A 17,643-nucleotide genomic window follows, 5' to 3' on the forward strand; every position below is an offset into this window, starting at 1 on the left:
TTCTGATGATGGTTTAATCTACAAAGCACAGACACAGTGAATTAACTTTTTATCTTTGACCACATCCTAACAATTTCTCACTGGCCTGTCTTTGGACCTTAATTCCGATGCCCTGAGGAAGCCTGAATCCCACAGTCAGTCATAAACACTGAGAGCCATACGTAAACAATAAATCTCAATAGCGTGGAGGTACGTCGCCTACCTGTCACTCGGTTGTAGAGAACTTTAAAGATGCCCCGAAAATCTAACTTTTAGAAGGACTTTCTAGGTATATATAGTTGTCTCACTTAGAAGTGAGGGTCATGATCTTTCGGTTCATGGGATCGAGCCCCACGTCGGGCTCTTAGCTGACAGCGAGGAGCCTGCGTGGGTTTCTCTCTCTGTCCCTCCCCTACTCATACTCTCCTCCTCTCCGTGCCCTCCACCCCCCCCCAAAATAAGTAAACTTTAAGAAAAAAAGTAAAGCATATAAATGAAATAAAATAAGAACACGGAACTACCTCAGGCAAGTTCATTTTGAGAATTAAATGAGAACACACATAGAGCTCCCAGGACGGACTATGACACAATAAAAGTTAAACTACCATCCAACGCTGTAACCTGATTCTGGTCTTAACGCAGGAAATACTAGTTCACTATCTAAACAGTCTTCCTACGTCATGAAAGCAAGTAACTTTGGAGACCTAAAGAGTAATACAGGTCTGGGAAAAACAGTCCCAGAAAGAAGGTACCAAATAATGCTCAGCTTGGGACGTCTAAGAGCCAAGCAGAGTCCGGACTTAACTAATAAGGTGTATACAGATGTCAATGACAGCTGTATTTAGAGCCAAAAAAAGAGGGGGGAGGGACGGGGTAATCTAAACATGTAACGAAAGAAAAAAATTAAGTGACTTATGGTTCATGCAAACGCACAAACCTTTAAAAATAGTGTGTTCAAAGAATTTTAATAGAAATGCCTATAAAAGTTATACTATTAAATATAAAATGGAGAGTATCATATCCACAGATGTAAATGATTACAGAAACATATGTAATTATACTCACACGTTCAATGTAAAGACGGGACCTCTACGTGCTACAGTAGATGCTGCAGGCATTTCTGGGTGGGGAGATGATGGGCAGGACTTCTCTTATCTTTTTTGTATTTAAAAAAAAAACTTTTTTTTTTTTTTTTAAATAAAAAAGAACCTGCACCCACTGCAAACCCATCTTTGGTGAAGACCTGGCCACAGAAACGACGGCGGAAGTTTCCAATCAAAAGAGGTAACCGGGAAATAGGGAGGAGACAACAATCACAATGAAGCAAGGAGCCTCTGTGATTTAGAAACCAACCCAAGACGCTGGGCTACCAGGAGCAGATGGTTTTGTCACAAGACAAAAACCAGAAAGAGGTGGTGACCACAACGTAGGCGCTCAAAGGCCAAAGACGGGGAGGAAACTCAGCAGGAGAGTATTCTGGAACACATAAGGGTGTTCCTGATGTGCTGAGCGGTTCTGTCTGGGAGATGCTATCAAAAGAAGCCCCTGTCCTTGCAAATCTGTAAGAATGGGCTGAAGAAAAAAAGCACCTTTTGCCTTCCCAGTCACCGTAGTATGATTTGAAATAGCAGGAACTGGAAAAAAACTAAATGGTCACCAGTGGTTACCAATTGGAAAAATGAACTATGATTCATCTGTGCAATGGAATACTGTCGAGGCATAAACAAGAATGAGGGGGTTCTTCATGTACCGATAGAGAATGGTCCCCAAAATATAGTATTATCAAAAAATGTGATAAACAGTGTGAATAGACAGTTTGCATAAAAAGGGTGGAGAGAGGGGCGACTGGGTGGCTCAGTCGTTTAAGCGTCCCAGCTTTGGTTTCGGCTCAGGTCATGATCTCACAGTTCTCGAGATCGAGCCCCATGTCGGGTTCTGTGCTGGCAGTGTGGGGTCTGCTCGGGATTCCCTCTGCCTCTCTTTGCTTTTTTTTTTTAAACTTTGTGAATGTTGCTTATTTAAAAATTAAAAAAGCAAATAAAACTTCTGTTTTATATGGCTTAGCTATACTCATTTCTCAAGGACAGACCACAGCATTTCCCTCGTCAAGGAGATTTTTTTTTTCTTTTGAGGTCTTGTCCAGTCCAGAATTTCTTGAGTGGAAAAAAAAAAAAAAGAAAAAACTACGATCAAGGTCAAAATTTACTTGTGATTAAGTCACTAACCTTTGATACAAAAGAGCAGTGTCTGGGAATGACGCTTGGTTGCCCACAGTTAAGTGCTGTTAACTGTGTGTACAGAGCACCCTCTCGTGGCCATTTCCTGACATTACAGAAATTTATTCAAGCCTATGACAACCTGCCCAAATGTGAGATAGATGTAATTATAAATACATACGTATGTGTAGATAGATACATTCTAGCTTACAAAACAGTGGGAAAGTTCTTTAAAACTCGTATCTTTGCAAATTAAAAAAATAGTATAAAAACAATAAAATCAAAAATTCAACTGTGGGGGGGTGAGGGGGGGGGGATTCAACCCCTGATCTAGACATAATAATATTAAAGGTTCCGATGCTGTCTGAAAAAGCTTTTTTCGCTATTATGTTTCAAGAACTGCCCTCGGCCATTAAGTATCTTTTTTTCTGTTTTATTGAAATCTAACTGACATACAACCCTATGCAGGCTTACCACGTATGATGTGATACTTTGATATACGTATGCGCTGCAAAATGATTACCACAATGAGGGTAATACATCTACCACTTCCATTGTTACCTTTCCTGTGTGTGTGTGTGTGTGTGTGTGAAAACCTAGTCTCTTAGCAGCTTTCACGTGCACAGTGCAGGACTAGCCATAGTCCCCGTGCCGCACATGACATCCCCAGAACGAATTCATCTTATAACCACAGTTTGTGCCTTTGGTCCCCTTCACCCCTTCTCCCCAGCTGCACTCCTGATGCTGGAAACCACCAATCTACTCTAGGAGTTTGGCTCCTTTTTAGATTCCACGTATAAGTGAGATCATACAGTGTTTCTCTCTCTCTCTCTCTCTCTGACATATTTCATTTAGCATACTGCTCAAGGTTCATTCATCCATTTGTTCCAAATGGCAGGATTTCCTTCCTTCTATGGGTGAATAATTTTCTAATTGCATGAATACCCCACAACTCCTTTATCCATTCATCCATCGATGGACACTTCGGTGGTTGCCATGTCTTGGCCGTTGCAAACGACGCAGCAGGGAACGCGGGCAGGCGGGTATCTCTTCAAGATGGTGATTTCATTTCCTCCAGAAGTGGAACGGCCGGATCACATGGTGGTTCCATTTTTAATCTTCTGAGGCCCCTCCACACCGTTGTCCCCAGTGGCTGTGCCCATTCCCGTTCCCACCAGTGGCGCACAGGGGCTCCCTTTCCTCCACGATCTGCATTTCCCTGGCGATTCGTGAGGACTGATGTCGGCAACAGAATCGTTGCTCACCTGCGCTGCCTTCTCTGTTGGGTGAAGTGACACCGTCAGGTTAAAAAGGCCTTCGGAGAAACCCCCGGTCCTGCCGAGGGGCAGGAGGACCACCGGCGGGAGAAGCCCAGGATGGGCATTCGCTCTGCACCAGGCTAACAGCTCCCCCGAGGGAGACTACACCAGTCAGTCTCCTGAAAAACGAGGGCGTATTGCTCTCCCCAAACTGGGACCAAAACTACCACTTAGCAGAGCAGGACGATCATTTCTGTCCGCACATCTATATCTACACCCGCACCGATGTCTATCTACCCACCTCTGAATCTGGTTTCCTCCGGAGCAAGTCTCAGCGGCTGATCCAACGTAGCTCCTTCATAGAAAGCCCGCAATGCCTCCCAGGGCCGCTCCAGGTACGGAACAGAAGAGAGAGAGAGAGAGAGAGAGAGAGAGAGAGAGAGAAATCGAGCCAAAGGCCGGGACCCGGGGTGGAATGGTAACAAAGGAGGAAACGGGGAGAAAGGAAGCAGAAGGGACTACCGTTTACTGAGCCACTCCGCGTCCACATCACACACACGGTTTCATCCCGTCTTCGCAACGGTCCTATAAGGGAAGGACCATTTGCTTTTTCATTCCAGAGACATGGAAAGTAGGACTCTTCAAGTTTCATTGCCGTATCCATGGTTACCCTCCGTAAGTGGCACAGCTGGGCTCTGAAGGCAGGTGTCACTATAGAACCAACTATGGCAGACTGACCCTCGGGAAGAGAAGCAGCAGGACGCGGGGGAGGGAAGGGATGGGAATGTTTCCCAGGTTAATGGTGGGTTGACCTGGGGTGGTCTGCTGATCACCTGACCAACCAGAAAGCTCGACGGTGGCTCCATCATGCGAATGTTTAATGATGATTTGAGAGGACATAGAGTTAGGTTTGCTTCCCACAAATGGCTACTCTGAAGATCACAGAGACCAAGCATTGCCCGATCATGAGACCTGGTTCCAAAGAACAAAAAAAGAAAGAAAAGGAAAAAAGTTTCTCCACGAAAGGCGCGATGAATTCTCAATTATCCTCTTAGACTGAAGAGAAACGGTCATCCAAGAATCTTGGGGAAAGAAGGGATGACCTTTAACCAGAAAACTCTTTATGTGCGCATACACACAAGCAATACTCCCACAGATTGCTGACAGACGAAGGAAGGAACCTATTGTTAGTTCAAACATCCCTTTTGTGTCGAAGGTTATTCTGTCAGTGGATTTGCAAAGCATGTTTTGATAAGCAATTGTCAGCGGAGAAGGAAGAGAAAAAATAAATAAGGCCCACCATGTAGGCAACGAGTGGGTACCAGTGTTTAGCCAATGTAAACTTGAAGGGATTCTATTCGGGCAGGAAGGCGGAGGAGATTACCCCCAAGACCCCTCCCCACACTGTAATAATGCCTGTTCATAGGACACTGACTTCTGGTTTCTGTCCCCACACAGACATTTTGAGAGGACACCAGCCTTGTCATCCTTCTTGTGAAACCTGCAATGAATCTGCGACCCTGTGCACTTCGTGTCCGAAAGGTCAGTGTGGAGGGTGACAAGGGGCGGAAGTGGCCGAGCCACTTTGCTGTCCCTTACGTACAGGTATCGGCATCTTTACGTAAAAGGTTTGCAGGACTCGGTCTAGTCTCCTCATTATTCCTATCACAGGGAATGCAGGGACCCAAACAGTGACCTCTTGTAAAAACTTGCTCTCAGAGGCACCTGGCTGGCTCAGTCAGTAGAGCATGGAACTCTTGATCTCAGGGTGGTAAGTTCGAGGCCCACGTTGGGTGTAGAGATTACTGAAAAATGAAATCTTTATAAAAAAAAAAAAAAAAAGCTGGCTTTCAAAGGAAAAAGAAAGAGAAAAGAAAAGAAAAGGTTCTTATCCAAAGGCATGATGAGGCTATCTGTTGATTTTGCCACAGAATTTGTTAGGGTATCTGGGTACGTGACATTTCTAGAAGTTCCATTACTCCCCCCCCCTTTTGTTTAGTGTTTTTTTTATTTTTGAGAGAGAGAGAGAGAGAGAGAGAGAGAGCGAGCACCAACGGGGTAAAGGCAGAGAAAGAGGGAGACAGAGGATCCGAAGCAGGCTCTGCACTGACAGCCGAGTCTGACAAGGGACTCGAACTCACAAACCATGAGATCATGACCCGAGCCAAAGTCGGATGCTTAACCGACTCGGCCACCCAGGGGCCCCTAGAAGTTCCATTACTCTTTAAAGTTCATTAGCCATGGGGTGCCTGGGTGGCTCAGTCACTTAAGTGTCCAACTCGTGGTTTCGGCTCAGGTCGTGATCTCACGGCTGGTGAGTTCGAGCCCCGTGTCAGGCTCTGTGCTGACAGCATGGAGCCTGCTTGAGATTCTCTCTCCCTGTCTCTCTCTGCCCCTCCCTGCTCATGCTCTCTCGAAAACAAACATTTAAATTAATTAATTAGTTAATAATTACTTCATGGACGTGTGTGCTCTTGGACCAGACACATGATGACCGTCTGATCTGCCTTCTTCCCTGGGCTTCTAGGCACGTATCTGTTGGCCCAGGCCTGTGTCTCCTCGTGTCCCGAAGGCACATGGCCCTCGGTGACGAGTGGCAGCTGTGAGAACTGTCCGGAGGACTGTGCCTCCTGCTCTGGAGCCAATCTTTGCGGAAAGTGCCGGACTCGGCCAGACTTCCCTCTCTTCCTCCATGAAGGCAGGTGCTACACCAGATGTCCTGAGTAAGTGTCCCTCTTCCTTTCACGTCCGGGTCTGGTTCATCCTCCTGTACCCGGAGGACAATCCCTTCTCGCACCAAAGAAGCCCCGTCCCGTGTTCTTGGTCACAGAGCCGCCGAAAGTGTCCCCTCGCGACTCTGACATCACTGTTAGCTGCAGCAGCCAAAACGTACAGAAGGCCAGATGCGTGCTTCGCCCTTGTGACTGCTACATACACACATTTTCACTCTTGCAAAAATACATTCTTTTTCCACCTTGTCTCTCGTTGCTTTTTTCCCATCACAAGAGTCAGACCGTGATGGGCTGTGAACACATGAATGAATCTCTTCTTCTGAAATGTTTATAGTAGGTGAGGTAGGAGGTCTACATCATAAATATAGAATAATACCTGGTTAATTATTTATTGATTCCTCATGGTTCCCTCGGTCCCCTGGTTTCTAACTCCTTCTCTCTTCCCATCAATGGCTCTACCTCCAGGATTTAACAGGGAAGTGGAAAACATCAAATGGAAAAGTATATCAGGAAACTTACAGTGACGAAAACCAGAAATCCTAGGTAGAATCCTAAGTAGAAGTGTCCATCCTGAGACAAAATGGGGTAGATTTTGTCACGTAACAAGGAGTTTAGAAATCCAGCGTTGGTTACGTGAGTGGCCAACGCTTCGTTGAAAACCCACAACCTTTACATTTTGCTCTTGGATCACGCTTAGCCTGTCCTCCCCGGAGCCCCTTCACATCTCATTAGCCAGAAGGCATCACTTGCATTTCCAAAACCGATCTCGGTCAAGAGGGATGGACACAGAAGGATCGGTTTAGGCTAAACACGGTTCACCCCTGAATACCCCCATAAAATCAGAACCCTGACAGCCAGGCAGACTGGAAAGAGGAAGGCACGAGAAAAGTTTGGGGACGTGACGGACAGAATCTGTTGTGAGGAATTCGAAATTTCATTTGCTCACTGATTCAAAAGAACTCGACAGATCCACAAGATCTATCTCAGTAGTAGAGAGAGAGAGAGAGCATTAGTATCTGTATCCACTACTGAGAGAGCCTGGAGGTACAATCGTAAGTCACGGTACTCCAGGAGCTCCCAATCTAGCAGAGAAGCCAAACACATTCAACTCAATTCCGCCGATAAATATTTAGCACCTACTAGGTGTTGAGAATCTCTGTTGGAAGCTAAGGTATGAGCAACTGAAGGAAGTCTGAGCCTGCAAAAGGCTTACAATCTAGTAGGGGAGGTTTATATCAACGAGTGTCATCCTTCTCAGGGCCTAAATACACAAAAGGCGAAGACATTCCCAGGGAAAGGAAACCACGTAAAAACAGCTACTTGTCGAGTCTTGTGATGTCCTGACACTGTGCTAAGGGCTTCCAACGTATGACCTCACTAATCCTCGCAAGAATCTTCTTTTCTGCTGTTTCGAGAACGAGGTAGCATGCCAGGATCACACAGCTAATCCCTGGTATGGCGAGGATTTTACCCCAAATCTCTCTAGCACTTAAATGTATGTGCTTAGTCATCACACAATGCCACCTTCTCATCTAACTGGGGTTTCTTTTTTTCAAGAACAGCTTACATATAATTTAACACCACGCAATTCCTCCATGCCAAGCGTACAATTCAATGGCTTTTGGGATATTGCCGGAGTTGTGTAATCATCACCACAATCCATTTTAAAATACTTTCATCACCCCAAAAAAGAAACTCCGAATTTCCCCCATCCCTAAACAACCACTAATTTACCTTCTGTCTCAATAGATTTGCCTTTTCCTTGATATTTCACAAAAATAGAACCCGACAAAATGTGATCTTTCGGGCCGGTTTCCTTTACTTAGCGTATTTTCAAGGCTCCTCTCCAGCTGGGTATTTGAGAAGAGGCTTAAGAGTGAATAGCTCTTAAAGCATTTTGTCAGGCAGACAGTAGGGGAAGGGAAGGAAACCGTCAGAGTAAGAGAAGCCGGGGAGGGAAGGAAGGATGATGCAAGAGAGAGTCAGAAAACTCCCAGCCCAGCCGCTTCAACAACCACGCTCCAGCCTCAGCAAAGCTAGCCAAGACACGAGAGAAAAACGAAGGTGAAGCCCCGTAACCTACTTCCCAAAGTCTATCACTGCCTCTTCGTTAACCTCTACCATGGTGGGACTCAACCGACTGCTGTTATCATCACCTTACTTATTTAATCATCCCCACCCTTTGCCCACTCCATCTTGGATTCTTTGAACGTTACGGGAATTGATAATGCAGTAAAGCGAAGAAGGAGGAGCAGCGTTTGGCCTCCCTCCAGTGAGCTGGTGGCTCAACACTACCCCAAACCAGGATCGAGCTGCTCCTTGAAGCAATGGGACACCATGCAGATACACAGCAGCCAAGATATTCTGTATTTTTTGAGCGGTAGGGAAGCCACCGACATGGCCCAAAAGTCCTATAGACTACAGAATCATGAGCATGTGGCCTCTGCCTTGAGTAGGGTGGGTTCCTTCCAGTAGCCCCACCCCCCCATTCTTGTGTTTATAAAAAAAAAAAACAGGGAAGATAAAGTCTGAGGAACGTATAATATCTAGCTTGGCTTGGTGGCTTTGTTGCTATTTCTGAGAAAACACTCTTATGGGTGCAATCCATCCTCCAACAGCAGTCAGACTTAGACCAGGACTACAACCTGCAGTGAAATGGCCGCCAAATATTCAGAATTACTTACAAGTCAACCGTAGTGGCCACGACTTTTTCAAATATGGTATATGCTGATGAAAGAGGAAAGCCTGAGTAGCAGCATACATCATTTACAGCGATTGTTTAAAAGGCGACCAAAAAAAACAAAGTGTACTCAAACACCAAATAGGAACGATTTGAAACTCTGATGGCAGGAAAACAATCTTCCGTCAAGTGCTGGCTGTCACTGTCTTAGGTGTCCATAGAAACCAGGTAAAGCTCCACAACCACACAGCTCTTGTGACATACATGTATCTGGGTCGAACAACCTCCATATAAAGTACTTTGAAATGAACAATGTAATACAAATGGCCATTTCTTCTCCAAAGAGATATTCTTTTTCTTCTTAAATGAAAATAACAGGGAAGTAAAGCATTAACAACAACAAAAAAAGTTTTGTAAAGGTGAGGAGAACATAGCAGGACCAAGTACTGGGCAGTACTGGGCAGGTCTGTGGAGAGAAGGCTGCTTTTAGCAAAGGGGTTCTGCAGAAGAACCTTCCGGCTGATTCCCAACAAGTTCCTGAGATTTACATATTTTTCAGTTAGCAGTTATCTTCAATAGTGTGTGTGTGTGTGTGTGTGTGTGCGTGCTTTCTTTTTACCATTTGAAGTGAATAAAATTTTATGCTAGTGAGGAATCACTAAACAAAATATTGAAAAAATAATATCCAATTAAAAAAATCTTTTTAATATTTATTTTTGAGAGAGAGCGAGCGCGGAGGGGGGGGGGTGCAAAGAGAGAGGGGGACAGAGGATCCCAAGCAGGCTCTGTGCTGACAGCAGAGAGCCTGATGCGGGGCTCAGACTCACAAACTGTGAGATCATGACCTGAGCTGGAGTCAGATGCTTAATTGACCGAGCCACCCAAAGAAATAGCATCCATCTGAATCATTCTCATATCCCATCCCTTGGACGTTTTTCTGTTCCTCCTCATTCTTCCGTGTTTTAGACTCTTGTGATTATCTTGACGCAAACTTGACCCGACCTGCTTAACATTTTGTGTTCTTTTTTGACTGAATCCATTCCTTTTACGTTAGCATCTCATAGGACATCCACTGACTCCCCTAGGAGAAGAATCTGGAACAGGTTCTTGGTGCTGCACCTTTTCAAACTCTATACTCGAACCGCTCGTGTTCAGTGTCCAGAAACAATTCTGTAGGGACCTTGGCCAGGCAGAGCGCTGAAAATCCCCCAGAGGTCAAGTGATAGCACATGAACCAAAGCCTCCAACCTCTAAGCACAAGACTGGCTCCTTAGTCAGTCCCCCTCCTAAACTACAGAGTGTGGCTGGCCCCACCCTGAGTCATTCCTTTCTTCAAAGGATCAAATGTGGTCCGTTGGGTCTCAAGGAATAACAAAGACATTCACACCCCTTGGGAAATTCCAAGAGTTTAGAAGTTAGCTGGGGAGGAAAGCCAGGCTTCTCTTTGGGTGAGGCCAAAGCCCTCACTACGTACACAGAAACAACGAACCCATGAAACTCTCATTCAGGTAGAAGACGTGACATGCTTGAGAATGCACTCAATTTCCTTACCTTCAAATTTCTCAAATTCAGTCAAGCTCTTGTTGGGCATGTAACACATTTCTACCCACTGTCCTGCCAAATTCACTTTTAAGAGACTGACGTGGCTGGACACAGTTGCATTGGCTTTGACTCTTCCCCACTGTGGACCAAAACAGCTAAGATACTCGTGCATAAGGAAGCCTGGTCCTGGCTTTCATCTGGAGTCTATTCTTCCTCTTCTGCTAAACTGCTTCTCCTCCAATTTTTCTTTCTCGCAACCACATAAGGTACGTGACTTTTATTCACGCCTGTCCTGTTTTGTCCTGTTTCTTCCTGACACATTCAATACGTTTTTGCTTACTGAATAAATACCAAGGGAGAGCTGAAAGAACGATTAGATAGATGTAAAATGCCTTAATTAATTAAGACATCGAGTAAAGACGCCGGGCAGGATCCCTGATTGGCGTTCGGATTCAAACGTGACTCTAGGATATTGAGTAGTTGCTGCAATTTTTCACCCTTCCGTGGATCCGTGTCCTCTGCTTGTCAATCTGCAGCAGCTCCCACGGAGACAGAATGGACTTCCCTGACCCTTGACTTTGGCCGGGGTTGATTTAGCCAACGGGATGTTAGCAGAAGGCAAGCAGAGGCTTAAAACGGGTGTGCCTGGATGAACCTGCCCCCTCACGCTTCTGCCGTGACTAACAGAAGAATGTGCCCCACGAGGTCCCTGTGCCAGGGAGGACAAAGTGACGTGAAGACGACCTGGGCCTAGTGCGCACCTTGGAGCCAAGCCTCCTTCCCCAAAGCACATGCCTGAGCTCTTCTAGTACAGTGACACGAGCTTCTCTGAGCGTAAGCTCAGGCTAAATCTGGCTTCCCCACAGACGGACAAGGGATGAGCTCTGGGGTGTTTTGTTACGCGGCGATAACTGACTAACGAAATGCAAATCACAGAAAACAACTGGAATAGGTACCTATGACATCGGAAGCCCACGTTCTCTATACTGGTTTATGATTTCCCTGCTTCTGCAAGTTCCAGCTCTTGCCTTCAGCTTTTTGCGTCAAAGAAACGACCTCTATTCCCCCTCGTTTTCCAAATAGATTTGAAAAGGTTGAGGCTTTCAGATTTGCTGTGCTCACTGAGCAGTGAGAGATTCCTATGGCACGATAATTTCATCATGCAGATGTACAACGTATATACAGACATCAGATTCCACCTGGAAGGAAGCCAATCAGATAAACGTACATTCCAATAACAGCGACTCCACATACGTTTGCTGCTGTGTGCAAAGTCCGGACGTGTGTGTTTCACAGAAGCCCCCAGAGGTTGGCTGAGAACAGCCAGAAGCAAAAGTGGGTCCAGTCTGACAGGGCCTTAAGCCTTGTGAGCCTTTTAAAAACAGTTGTTTAACTTAACTATTAGCATTGCATATTAAGTATCAAGGTAAGTAATCTCTTAAATTAAAATTCTTCATTAAAAAATGGATTGAATAAATACGTTTTCTCCTCGAACGTTAGACTCTGATTTCAAAAAAAAAAAAAAGAAAAATGATGGGGCACCGGGGTGGCTCGGTCGGTTGAGCAACCCGACTTCAGCTCAGGTCACGATCAGTCACGATCTCACAGTTTGTGAGTTCGAGCCCTGCGTTGGGCACGTTGCTGTCAGCACAGAGCCCACTGCATATTCTCTGTCTCCCTCTCTCCGTGGTGCTCCGCGGCTCGTGCTCTCTCTCAAAAATAAATGAACCTCTTAGATAAAGAAAATAAAGAAAAAAAAATCAGGAAGTAAAATGGGGACATCAGAAGATGGCTAAACTATATACAAATGAACAAAAGTCGTTTCCAAACAAACCAAATTCGCAGGGATAGTACCTAGGACTTTCACTTGATCTTCCCACATTTGATCTCTGCCCGCACTCCCTCGGGAAGCTGACGGACTCATCCTGCCCGACGGCACGAGCAGCGCCTCTGGTTTGCTCAGTCCCAAACCCTCTGCCACCAGGCGTGGCTCACTTCCCTAGTGGGAAGGCTTCTCCAGTTGTGCTCTGTCCTCCCCACAGGGGCTTCTACGCAGAAGACAGCGCATGTAGGCGCTGCAGCGCCCCCTGCAGAACATGTGAAGGAAATGCCACCAGCTGCCGCTCTTGCCAAGGAGGCTTCGTCTTGGACCAGGGAGCATGCCGGGAAACCTGCCCCGAGAGGCACGTGGCCATGGACGGGGTGTGCAAGCCTTGCCCCAAGATGTGTCAGGACTGCATCCATGAGCAAACATGCAAAGGTACCGGGGGGCATCCCAGGGGAGGATGTGGCTCTCCCACGCCACCCCCGCTGGGCACTGGCGGGGGGGGGGGGGGGGGGGGGAGGTCCGTGCGGAACCGAAGGAGCCAGTCTCCTTACCTTTACTGGAATAGATCTACCTCTGTGCACGTCACTGAGGACATCGAGAGTGAGACAAAGCCTTTCCATTATGGATTCTGCAAGTGAAGACAGACGAGAACCCCTTTTCTGCATGTGTACTGAGCCCTGGGGGTGTGCCAAGCTATCCCAGGCGCTAGAGATACAGATAAGAACCCAAAGTTCCTGCCTCCTTGAGCTCAAAATCTTACAGGACAGACCGATACTAATGAAACACCGAGGTAGCCAGAGAATCGCAACTCTTAAAAAAGACGTGAAAGAAAAATTCAGGCAGCAGTTAAGACTCAGAAGAGCACTCTGGCTAGGAATTCTTTCTCTGGAATTATCTCCAGGAAAGGCTGTCTTGATTTCCTCTCCAGAGTAAGACTCATCTCACTGGCACGGTTCTATCGAAAGGATTCTCTTGGCGCGATTGAAAGCGTTTTCTTGGTTTCCCCCCAAATAAGAGAATGAGTCAAAATCAAAGAAACCCACAGTGCCCTCCTCACGCTGAGTAACCGCGTCTATTTCACTGATCTACCCTAGCAGTGAATAAAAAAATTAACTAACGCAAGAATTCCTTAACCACTTGGGGATCGAACAGAGTGCGAGGGGCTCAGTACAACTTTAAAAATCCGTTACAGCCTTCCGGGTTTGCAAACGATACTCCCAGCATCTCCGCCACCGCCGGTCTGCACCACAGCACTGAGATTTTCTGGAACCTCCAAGGGGCTGATCATTTCGGGCTGGAAACCCTGCACCTTCTCCTCAGGCCCCCCTATGTGGTCTTCTCTCCCAAAGTTTGGAGACGTGGGGGATGCGCCCTGGCAGGGTGGGCTTGGGACGCACACACGTTAACACCCAGGTCTGCGGAGTCAGTGTGGAAGGAATGAATCCCTCTCTCCTGTGCCCCAGGGCTAACTTGCCGTTTCCTCCTCCCCCCCAGAGTGTATGCCTGAGTCCGTCCTGTACAAGGACATGTGCCATCAGTCCTGTCCCCGCGGCTACTACGCAGACAGACGCCAGTGTGTCCGCTGCCACGAAGACTGTCTGGAGTGTGATGGCCCCTCAGCGGATGACTGTGACCTCTGTGCGGAGTCATCCTCGGTTCTCTATGATGGACGCTGCTTGGAGGAGTGTCCGACAGGGACTTACTATGAGAAAGAGACCAAGGAGTGCAGAGGTAAAGACTTCCGGGGGCGTGGCCAAGCGCTGCACCCCGGGGCGCCTGATCAGCTGTGGGTTTCTGCTGAGGGCAGGTGCTGGGGTGTGCAGGGTTCGCCCCAGAGCCGTCACCCAAGCCGTTTCCCTCCTGCTCCAGAAAGCAGCTTTTGAATCGGCTCTAATTTATTATTTCTTTCTTTTAAGTGAATCGTTCACAAGCTTTGACCATGTTAACTCTTCTTAATAATAAATCAGGTTGACCCTCGTCACAACAGTGGCTCCGAACTGCTGATCAAAAAGAATTCTCGTGGGGCGCCTGGGTGGCTCGGTCGGTGAAGCGTCCGACTTCGGCTCAGGTCATGATCTCGCGGTCCGTGAGTTCGAGCCCCGCGTCGGGCTCTGTGCTGACAGCTCAGAGCCCGGAGCCTGTTTCAGATTCTGTGTCTCCCTCTCTCTCTGCCCCTCCCCTGCTCATGCTCTGTTTCTCTCTGTCCCAAAAATAAATAAACGTTAAAAAAAAAAAAAAGAATTCTCCTGTGAAGCTTCCCAGGGGAGATAAGGCTTTGAAAGTCACCCAAAATGGAAGCTTTTTTTCTTTTTAACGTTTATCTATTTTTGTGAGAGAGAGAGAGACAGAGAGAGAGAGAGCGGGGGGGAGGGCACAGACAGGGAGACAGGATCCGAAGCAAGCAGGCTCTGTGCTGACAGCCGCGAGCCAGATGCAGGGCTCGAACTCACGAACTGCGAGATCATGACCTGAGCCGAAGTCGGATGCTTAACCGACTGAACTACTTGGGCACCTCATATGAGAGGGTTGTGTTTTGTTTTGTTTTGTTTCTTAAAACTTGAAGCCACTGAAGGTTTACAGCAGCATAAGGAAAGCCGTAGAGAATTTTCTCCGCGCCTCTCGTCTCCCCCTCCTCGGTTCCTAAGATTTCCCTCCTTGACTCACCCGCTTCAGCAGCTCCTTCCCTGGGACCACCTACTCGGCACTTTTAAGTAGAGATCTGCTATTGTTTGTGCCTCCTTATGTTTGAGCTGGGTATAAACTGTTTGCCTCAGAGCAGGATAAATAAAATAAATTGTCTGTTACTAGAATCCTCAAACAAATGAATCATTCCGGGTGAACTTTTCCAGAGTTCCAGGGTTCATTCCAGCTAGGCAGCCGGTCGGAACTTTGCCCCGTGTTGCCACCAAGCAAACACTGGCCAGATAGGCAGAGGGGGTCCAACAACAGCCGGGGCTTGAGGGCGAGCGCCCGTGGCAGGAAAAACCCAGAACGTCCTCAGGCAAACGTTGTGCATGTCATGGGACAGGAAGATGGAGCTGGCTCCCGAAGTTTCTGCTCTGGCTCTGTGATCTGGGTATACTTTTTTGTGCGTTTGACGGAAGGCACCCTTTAGCGTCAACCTGAAAGAACACGGGCTCGGAAATGCGCAGAGGACGGGGCGGGAGCGAGCCTGGGGGTCCGTTTCCTTGACAGTTGAGCCACTCGGCCGAAGTTCTGAGGTGCCACCTTGCCTGTGCCCGGGCAGGAACAGAGGGTCAATTTCTGGCCCTTTTCTGTTCAACAACAAAGGTAATTTGCCACGGGGAAGACTTTACAGGCCTCACAGTACGTTTACATGATTTACCTGATTTAATTTTCTCATTGAGAAAGGCCCCTGGTTCCCATCCCCGGTGGCCCATTAGAATCGCGTGGGGAGCTTTAAAACAACAACAACAACAACAACAACAAACAAACAAAAAAAACCCCACACAACCGTACAGATGCCTGGGCTCCCCTCAGGCCAGCTCAACTGTTGGGAACTTGAGGCCTCTCCTTGCTAGGCCAGGGCACCCGCCACCAGCCCAAAAGCAGACTGAGGGAAGCTGGTACCGGGAGAAATAAAGATGCAGAGAAGCATCCGGAACCAAGCAAGATCTCCTCTAAGAAACACAAGGGCTTGGGATCCATTCAGATCGCCCAAATTATCCACTATGAGGTAGCACAGGCACCTCTAAGAATCCCATACCTCTCCCAAGGCACTGGGGCAGAAAGAGCTCTTAGTAAACTCCTGGGTTCAGCCCCTAATCCTGCCCTTTTCCAGCCTCAGTTTTCTGATCTAGAGAATACTAATGCTGTGTGTCTATGCATTCAGTGAGCCCTTATTGGGGGCCTGCTATGTGCCGTGCACTCCTCCGGGCCTGGGGAAAAGCGGGGGACGATTCAGGCAGATTCCTGGCCTCACGGAGCTTATGTTCCACTGGGGAAGACAGACTCTAAAGAAGGCAAAAGGAAAAATAAGTCAAGGGAGGGGACAGAATGGAGTCGCAATTGGAGAGAGGGAGCCTGAAGATATCATGGACAAACAGAGGCAACAAACCACACGTATATCTAGAAGAGACCTCTAGGCCGAGGGAACAGCAATTGCTAAAAACCCCGAGGGGGGAATGAATTGCTGTCATTTTGTTTGTCTAACAGGAATTTACTGAGAGCCTGTTGTATGCCAGGCCCTCTCATAGGTACTATGCATTCATCAGTGACTACAAAAGGGGCCTTTTTTTTTTTGGTCAACGGGTAATTGTAACACATCCCAACAATTGTTCCATTAGTGATACGCTCAAGGCGCTCTGGGAGGTCAGTGGGGGACCACAGAACAAGAGTTATGGTGGTGAATAGGCTGCACGCACATCATTACTTTATTGCTGTTTTGGTAATTTTGCAAGAAGGGGCTCTCTAGTTATTAGAGAGAACGTTCTACACAGAGTCCCAAGGGCCATACCCAACTCACGGCCCCCTGCCCTTGGCCCAGAGCCCTAGAAATCTCTAAAGGAACTGAGGAAGGAACGTGAACACACCCTCCAGGGGCGCCCTGGCCCTCTCTCACTGTGTCTCCTGCCCGCACCCCGCCCACAGAGTGTCACAAGTCTTGCCGGACCTGCTCGTCGCCTGGGACCTGCACCACCTGTCGGGAAGGCCTGGGGGTGGCTAGCCACGGACGCTGTGTGCCTCACAAGGAATGTGCCCCCGTTGAGTACTGGGATGAGGCTCTGGGATGCAAGCCCTGTCATGCTAAGTGTTTCCGCTGCACCGGGCCCTTAGAGGACCAGTGTCGCACCTGCCCGAGGGACAGCCTTCTTCTCAGTGAGTTGCTTTTCCTCCCGGTGCGGGCTCTCTCTCCCTCCATGGGGGAAACTGCCTTGCACGATGCCTGGGGCCTGGTCTATGGGTAGGGTCTTTCTAATTTTTCACTTTGTATTTGGAACATGTTCAAACCTATAGAAAAGGCAAAAGCGCAAAGAACGCCACACGGGTGCCCTTTACCCACTTGACCCGCTGCTAATCTTGCACCCCCTCTGCCCGATCGTGAGCGTGGTCTCAGTCTCTGTCAATGTGAATGCCACGATATATTTGTGTCCGACCACAGTACAGTTGTCAATGCACGTGAATTTAGCATCAAGACTATTTCATCGGTTTTCTAATTTTGGCAATCCCCCTGTAGACCAAGGTCCAGTCTCCAATCAGGTACTGCTTCTAGTTGCCATGAGTCTGAGGCCCCCCCACCTTAACCTGAAACGTTGCCACAGACGTTTTTTTCTATATAATATTGGGATTTGAGAAGAATACAGCCCCTATCCCTCTGTTGACGTCTGTGTGAAGTTTCTCACGATGAGACAGAGATTATGCACTCTCACGCCAGAATGCTTCACAG

At 47.6% G+C, this 17,643-nt stretch overlaps 1 protein-coding gene across 1 annotated transcript in view; it reads left to right on the plus strand.

Annotated features, from left to right (window-relative positions):
• The window catches only part of PCSK5 (proprotein convertase subtilisin/kexin type 5), a 455,082-nt gene that overhangs the window by 413,416 nt on the left and 24,023 nt on the right, over nucleotides 1-17,643 (plus strand). Inside the window, exons 28-33 of the mRNA XM_047102277.1 lie at nucleotides 1,186-1,263; nucleotides 4,913-4,996; nucleotides 5,982-6,177; nucleotides 12,451-12,668; nucleotides 13,731-13,967; nucleotides 16,848-17,075. Coding sequence (XP_046958233.1) covers nucleotides 1,186-1,263; nucleotides 4,913-4,996; nucleotides 5,982-6,177; nucleotides 12,451-12,668; nucleotides 13,731-13,967; nucleotides 16,848-17,075 — 1,041 coding nt within the window. The remainder of the gene's footprint in view (nucleotides 1-1,185; nucleotides 1,264-4,912; nucleotides 4,997-5,981; nucleotides 6,178-12,450; nucleotides 12,669-13,730; nucleotides 13,968-16,847; nucleotides 17,076-17,643) is intronic.

This window comes from Lynx rufus, unplaced genomic scaffold (assembly GCF_022079265.1).
Source record: "Lynx rufus isolate CCGP_SWC_20201006 ecotype Redwood Valley unplaced genomic scaffold, mLynRuf1.p SCAF_10, whole genome shotgun sequence".
Classification (NCBI taxonomy): Eukaryota; Metazoa; Chordata; class Mammalia; order Carnivora; family Felidae; genus Lynx; species Lynx rufus.